The following is a 7552-nucleotide window of genomic DNA, read 5'->3' on the forward strand; positions in this document are numbered from 1 at the left end:
AAGCTTGCCAACCTGAAAATGTGGAAAGACATGATAAATGTGCATATACCATGGTTTATGCACATAAAACATGATTTGTTTATAAAACAGTTTGTGCACAAATCATGTTCTGTGCATATACCGCACAAATGCGCATAAGTACCACAAACTGCAGTTCCATCCCCATAGACTAACACTAGCCCCAGAAACTGTATTCTAACTCTGATCCAGTGTTAAGCAAACATGCATTACGCACCTCTCTGCGATGGGAAGAAATAGTTAATGCTTTAACTTGAAGGAACGCTACTTTGTGCACACCGTTTTACTCATGTTTTATGTGCACTAAACTTTTTAAATTGGGAGTAAAGTTGAGTGCACACTGCTCAGCACAGTTTACTATATTGAGGCCTGTTCATTAGAGAAAAGATGGAGCTAAACATAATCTGATAATCATGCTAAAGTAACTATTTTAACAGTCAACTATGTGTAAAAAGATACAGATGACATTTGCAATAGATGCATTTTAATAAAAGTTATTCAGGTTCAAAGTTTTCAAATGTATACGTATTTTGTTGGTTGTTTCCTTCTAGGATACTTGGTCAAAAATAATTAGTTTCATACTTTGTTTTGTAATTAAAAACGTTTCCACACATGGAAATGTACTATTTTTGACATTTTTTTACAAGAATGTTTATTCATATTAAAGCAAAAGCCAATTCAACCTTTCATACAGCTGTATATCCAGAAAAAAATAACCAGTATGCAACAGTTCAAAATGAAAAGGCTTTCATGAAGTTTATTCACTGCAGTTTGCGATAGCTCTTACAGAGTTCATGGTCTCTTATGTCTCCCCAGCCTCCATTTTTCACATGTGGAGAATGTGCTGCCATTGAGTATCGGTTACTAATACTCATATTTTCTGGAAACATATACTGTTGATTGCTGTTTAAAAGTGATTCTATTTTGGCACTTTCTGTGGATGGTCTGCAAGATTTCTTGTGGTGCATGCCACAGTCTCCAGCATGATATACCCTGGGAACTTCCGGGACCATGACTTTCCAAAATTTAGGAAGACAAGTTACAGTCAAATACTGAAGAGTCCAATCCCAATTATAATCGTCGTATGTGCAAAACCTGTCAGTACATTGGATTAGCTTTTGGTATGTCTCTCTGTTCAGTGCCATCCCCATGTTATGTTCTGTGGACTTCCATGTTTTCACCTCCACTTTGTCAGCTTTACCAGAAAAGGCAAGAACCCGGGTGTAACTCCCTAGGGTCAACACATCACAGTCTGCACACACTTCGTTTCTCTTGCTCCACATATTTTTAAGGACATGATAGAAATCTGGAGACAAGTAGTGATCCTCTTCTATGAACATAACCAGACCATTATAGTCTTTCAAGACTTTCACTCTTTCCCATACGAAATGAAGCTTCCACCACCAATGGTGTTTAGTTTGAGAGAATTTGGCTTCTCGATAATGTCCAAAAGAATCTGGATATTCTGCATTAATGCAACCCAACTTTACTGCAGCTGACTTCTCTATATCCCTGGGACAATCTTTGGGATCATTCCCCGGAAATTCATTCGGATAGAGCTGAATACTAAAGGGGAAAAATATCTGAAGAACTTGACAGAAATCCACTTTTGAAATGAGCGTGTTAATCTCTGAAGACCAAAAGTCATGGCTGAAAATTAATAAGACGTTTTCAATGTTCTTGGCTTTCCTGAGAGATTCAATAAGTAGTTTTAGATATTCTGGCCTATTGTGCACTTGCACCACGACCACAAGATCATCCTGCGGGCGAGGTTCTATCGTATCCAAGTTCTTAATAGTTTGGTCAAAGTTTAATTGATACACAATCGAGCGATACACCAGAGTCGTGTTGTCCACGTCAGGCTTTGGCACTTTGTCTCCCAGAGTCTCGTTGGACAGCCTGCGGATGCCGGCGGACACCGAGCTTCTGCCACTCCGGCCCATGTCCGAGTCCTGGACGAACACCTCATTTTTCTTCTGCCGGCCGTTGTTCCAAAAGGCTAAACCGCAGGCGGCCACCACCAGGGTCAGTATAAACACCTTCCTCTTGTAGATGCGAAACCTCATGGTATATCAGGGCGCGCAGCGTCCGGAAGGGAGCCGAGGAACGCACACCAGGTGTACACAAGTGCTAAACTGATACTCACAGTCATGAGGAGAGTTACTGAACTGGTGCAGAGGGTCACGAGCGGCTACGGTGACTTAGTGCCAGAGGAGAATCGGAAGCAGCTCCTGCTTGAAATAAAAAGGGAGTGCTCCTTTAATAATCGTAAAGCAAAATTACCCCGACGGGGTTTTTTTTTTTTTCTCTCTCTGCCTATGACAGCAGAGAGGGAGAGCAAACAGGATGTTTACCTCCCAGTGGGAGGAGGGGGGCTGGAGCTCCGGATCTGAGGTGAGGCGGATAACGGCATAAAGCTATCTGAAAGCTCCCGTGGCGGCTGCAAGGAGAAAGCCGGCAGAAACAGCTCGACAGCTATTTCCGAGGTAGGGAGCGGATTGAAAGCTCCTGCCGCTGCATTGAAGCGAGGAGCAGTGAGAAGCTCCAGCCGCGGAGCACCGTGACCGGGGCTAACGCTGACGTCATCGATGCCGTCAAGGGACCAGGAAGTGGCACCGGGTCCATAGCGTTGTCAGCATTAACCCCCAGAGAATGCTGACCGATAAACAGCCATAGCACAGCAGACTTGGGAAAGGGCGCCCTGGACTTTAAATTACCCAGGGACCTATTTTATAATTAACCTAAGGGTGGGAACAAATTTGAAGTAGCACCATTAGTCACCAGGGGCAGGAAGTGACATCACAGCCAAGCAAGATTATTGCGACCCTCAATACTAAACTGGGCGACCGTAGCGTTCCGGGGAGGGGGCGCGACATGCCACATGGTCACCATTCCCTTTCCGGCTCCTTTGTTCCTTATTCCACCGAAAGCTCTCGAGGCACGGCACGAGGGCGATCGGGACATTAGAGGACTGGCCAGCCAATCGGAGCGAGTAAAATGGCATAGTCGGGGTCTTTATTTAAGACCCTGCCGGCATAGCTAGGGCCAGCTTGCCTGCTTCCTTTTCCCTGTGGACAGCTTTCCTTCCACATCTCCCGCTCTCCATCTGTGGATTTTGGCAAGCCAACTCTTGGGGGCCTCTATTTCGGTGGCCAGTTCCGAAGTTTCTTATCTTAGCAGCCTGAGCCTGGGTTTTCAAGACAGGCAATCCCTAGACAGCCCCCAAAATAGCCTGGGCGGGATTTTTTCTTTCCATCGCTTAGGTTGCTTCCGAAGAAGAGAGTGGGTATAGTGCAGGCAGTGTAGCAGAATGATGGTGAGGAGCGCCAGTTCTCGAGACAGGAAGCCTGCACCATTTAGGGCAACTATCGGTGTGCAGAAGTCTCAGCGCTATGCCTCTGGAGCGAAGAAGCTGGCAAGCAACAGGAGGAGGTCCAAGCTGCCCCAGCTAGAGACCGAGCAAAGGGATCAGCTTTATCACCAGCACACTTGGAAGAGGAACAGGCGGCACAAGAATGGGACATGCAGCAGCTCTAGAAGAGATTTGAAGAGGTGTAGCAGAGCATGATATTGAGTGGAACCATGTTTGGCTGTGATCCCCAGTTTGGGACTCACGCCCCCCCCCCCCCTTACAATTGATTGTGGTTAAATGTGGATCATTGCAGAAAGGGCAGCTCCTGAGGGTTCCATGGATAGTGAGTATGATGAGGGTCATGTTTTGGTCTGACGTGGATATGCTGGGGGATGTTGATATGATTATTAATGCTGAAATAATCATAATATTCCTGTAGCACGCCTGAACAAAACCACAAATAGGCAGGGTGTACGGAGTGACTGTCAACAGGGCAGGCACTCACCTTTGCTGAGGGACAAAAAATGCGTAACAAGAATTGCCATACTGGGTTAGACCAAGGGCCCATCAAGCCCAGTGTCTTGTCTACAACAGTGACCAATCCAGGTTACAAGTACCTGGCAAAATCCTATATTGCTAATGCTTGGCAATAAGTAGCAGTGCTCCCTAAAGTCTACCTGGTCAACAACAGTTTATGGACTTTTCCAGGAACTTGTTCAAACCTTTTTTTTTTTCTAAACCCAGCTACATTAATTGGCTTAACCACATCTTCTGACAATTCCAGAACGTAATGGTGTGTTACCTGAAATCATTTTCTACTATTTATTTTAAATATGTTGCTTGCTGACTTCATGGAGTGGCCCCTAGTCTGTATTTTTTTTTTTTAAGAGTAAATAACTGATTCACATTTACTCGTTCTAATCCACACATGATTTTATAGAGTTCTATCATATCCCCTCCCCATCTATCTGTTCTCCAAGCTGAACAGCCCTAATCTCTTTAGCCCTTCTGCATAAGGGAGCCATTCCATTTCCTTTATCATTTTGGCTGCCCTTCTCTGTACTTTTTCCAGTTCAACTATATTTTTTTTGAGATGCAGTCACCAGAATTGATCTAGATGTGGTCTCACCATGGAGCGATACAGAGGTATTATTATGACATTCTCTGTTTTATTCTCCATGCTTTTTCTAATTATTCCTAACGTTCTGTTTGCTTTTTAGACTGCTGCTGCACACTGAGCCGAGGATTTCAAAGTGTTGTCCATGTTCCCTGTACGTACCCAGATCAGTCAAGGACAGCTGGGTTTTGCCTCTCCTCCAGCAGATGGAGACAGAGAAGAACTTTGCGGACTCTGTCCTATACCCCTGAAGTGCCACCTAGAGTTTGCCAGTATTCCTCTGTCTCCAGTAGATGGTGGAGGTGCAAAACCTAGGGTCTGGTATTAGTTTAGTGGTGATTTAAGTTTGGCTTGTGTTTTTTCTGGCTAGTTGTGATTTTCCAGTCAGGCCAGTAAGGGATTTAGGTGAAGGGTCCCTTTAAATTAAAAAAAAAAAAAAGAAAGTTGACATTAAAATTAGCTGTTATTAGCCTCCCAGGGGGTTGGCAGGTCCTGGTGGGACCATCCCCCCTGGTATTTGAGGCTTGGGAGCAAAGGGTTGGAAACCCTGAAACTGCAGCGGCTGAGGGTGGTCCCGGCTCACTCACCCTCAGCGGGACCGCACATAGCCAGGTAAAAAAAAAAAAAAAAAAAATTTGGTTTTCTCACAGCTGTTTGCTTGCTCCAGCCTAGCGATTGCTCCGTTCCACCGCAATTTCGCCGTTTTTCACGGGCCTTTTTAGGGCTGGGAACTCTGTTTCGCTGCAGTTCTTTTTTCGGATTGCTGTAAAATCGAGGCCGGGGATGCCACATGGCACGGCCTGCTCGGTGTGTGGCAGTGCACGCATGCGTCTTTCCCGCGCTGGGATTTGTACAGGCTGCCTGTCTGGGGGGGGGGGGGGGGGGGTAAAGGCCCGTCCCATCCCATTCCGTTTGGCGATTCAGCACAATGCTGACAGGGACAGCTCCAGACCGTGCCGGGACCCTGGGAGGCCCGATTGGCTGCGGCAGGCCTCAGATCCTTTTAGACTTAGTGCAGGGACTGAGGCCTTACTAAGCACCTGGTGGAATCAGGAAAAAGCAGCGCTGGGGGAGGGGGTCCTCCCCGCCACCACTTTCCCTGAGACCACCTGCCCCTGGGGGGGGGGCAAGGATCCGGAAGGTCAAGGTGATTTCTCGGAGGAGGAGCAGAACAAGGACTTGGATAGGTCTTCCTCCTCGTTCTCCTCCAAATTTATGATGATGCTCAAGTTCTTCAAGGCTCGTAAGACGGCAAAAGGCTTGCGGGCTAAGCTGTCCTGTCCGTCCACGGGGACGGGTAGTGTTCCTCTTTGCGCAAATGCCCCAAATCATCTGGAGGCGCAGAGGGTCCCGTCCGGTGGATACATCAGGGACGGACAAGTCCGATGGGGATCATTCTCCGCAAGTTGCAGGAGAGGGGCAGGATGCGGATCTGGATCCTCAGCTAAAGCCGGCCAACCTGGATGGCTTGCCAATGGTCCCAAGGTAGTATGGCTGTTCTGGAAGGATGAACTGGGCCTTCTGATACTTGCCATTCTGGATGAGCTCAGTATTGAAGTGCCTCCAGAGGATTCCAGGTTCGGGGCTATGGATCCGGTTATGGTGGGCCTCAGGGGTCTGGCTCGGTCTTTCCCTTTTCATCTGTCGGTCACATATCTCTTGTTTAAGGAGTGGGACACTCCGGATCTTGGTTTAAAAGTGGGTAGAGCTATGGACAAATTGTACTTGCTTCCAGAGGAGGCTTTGGATCTCCTCAAGGTCCCTAAGGTGGATGCCGCGGTCTCAGCGGTCACTAAGAAGACCACCATTCCTGTCACGGGGGCCACTGCGCTGAAGGATTGGCAGGACTGCAAGTTGGAGCTGCAGCTCAAAAAGATTTTTGAAGTTTTGGCTCTGGGGGTCCGGGCTGCTGTTTGCAGCAGTTTTGCACAGTGGGCTTGACTCCATTGGGTACAAGATTGGTAGGCCGAGGCTTCCCTCTCAGACGCGGCGGCGGCGTGTCGTCTGGAGGTGGTGGTGGCATATAGTGCGGTGCCCTGTATGATCTTTTGAGAACGTCAGGCAGGACAATGGTTGTGGCGGTTTTGGCTCGCCGGCTCCTCTGGCTCAGACACTGGTCGGCAGATGTTTCATCTAAAGCACAACTGAGTTCTTTACCATTCAAATGAAAGCTGCTTTTTGGGCAACAGCTGAAGGACATGATAAAGTCTCTGGGAGAGAACAAGGTCCACAGATTGCGGGCGCATAGGCCTAGATCCAGAGGGTCTTTTCCTCAGCAGGCGAGATTTTGTGGAAATTGTTGTTTCCGCTCCTCATGGTTTGCCAGTTCGTTTCGCCAGGATACCGGTTGCCAATCTTCTTGGAACCAGTCCTTTCGGGGCCGCCAGCCTGCCAGAAATGGAGCTCAGCAGTCCCATGGGGGCTCCAAACCCTCACAATGAGGCGAGGCCGGTCCACCCATCCGTTCCAAGGATCGGGGGAAGGTTATCCCTTTTCCGGGAGGAGTGGACCAAGTGACCTCCGACCAGTGGGTCCTAAGCATCATAGAACACGGCTACGCTTTAGATTTTGCTCGTCCGATCAAGGAGCATTACATAGTGTCCCCTTGTGCGTACCACCAAAAGTGCCGGGCGGTGCAAGACACGCTACAGCGCTTACAGGATCTGGGAGCCATAGTTCCAGTTCCCTAAGGGCAGCTAAGACGAGGGCGCTACTCCATCTACTTCGTGGCACCTTTCATTCCCATCCTCAATTTAAAAAGGGTAAATCGCGCCTTGAAGCTGCCTCGGTTTCGAATGGAAACTCTTCGCTCCGTGATAGCGTCAGTGCACAAGGGAGAGTTCCTGGCGTCTTTGGACCTGACGGAGGCATACTTGCACATTCCGATTTGTTCGGATCATCAACGAACTCTACGGTTTGCGATCCTCTGCTGCCATTTTCAATTCTGCGCCCTCCCGTTCGGCTCGCAATGGCACCCAGAGTCTTCACCAAGGTGATGGTGCTGGTGGCAGCCGCCTTACGACGGGAGGGGATACTGGTACATCCGTATCTGGACGATTGGCTAA

At 48.2% G+C, this 7552-nt stretch overlaps 1 protein-coding gene across 3 annotated transcripts; it reads right to left on the bottom strand.

The window, feature by feature from the left end:
• Positions 1 to 480: 480 nt before the first annotated feature.
• On the bottom strand, positions 481 to 2994 carry MGAT2 (mannosyl (alpha-1,6-)-glycoprotein beta-1,2-N-acetylglucosaminyltransferase). 3 transcript variants are annotated; one of them, XM_029598385.1, is made up of 2 exons: positions 2858 to 2994; positions 481 to 2249 (listed from the first exon to the last, which is right to left on the bottom strand). In XM_029598385.1, exon 2 carries the CDS (start codon positions 2082 to 2084, stop codon positions 780 to 782), a length of 1305 nt encoding a protein of 434 aa, XP_029454245.1. In that variant the 5' UTR covers positions 2085 to 2249; positions 2858 to 2994; the 3' UTR covers positions 481 to 779. The 3 variants fall into 3 exon arrangements, with proteins under 3 accessions (XP_029454245.1, XP_029454244.1, XP_029454243.1); XM_029598384.1 differs by having other exon boundaries at positions 2800 to 2990; XM_029598383.1 differs by having other exon boundaries at positions 2373 to 2990.
• Positions 2995 to 7552: the final 4558 nt, after the last annotated feature.

This window comes from Rhinatrema bivittatum, chromosome 4 (genome assembly GCF_901001135.1).
Source record: "Rhinatrema bivittatum chromosome 4, aRhiBiv1.1, whole genome shotgun sequence".
NCBI lineage: Eukaryota > Metazoa > Chordata > Amphibia > Gymnophiona > Rhinatrematidae > Rhinatrema > Rhinatrema bivittatum.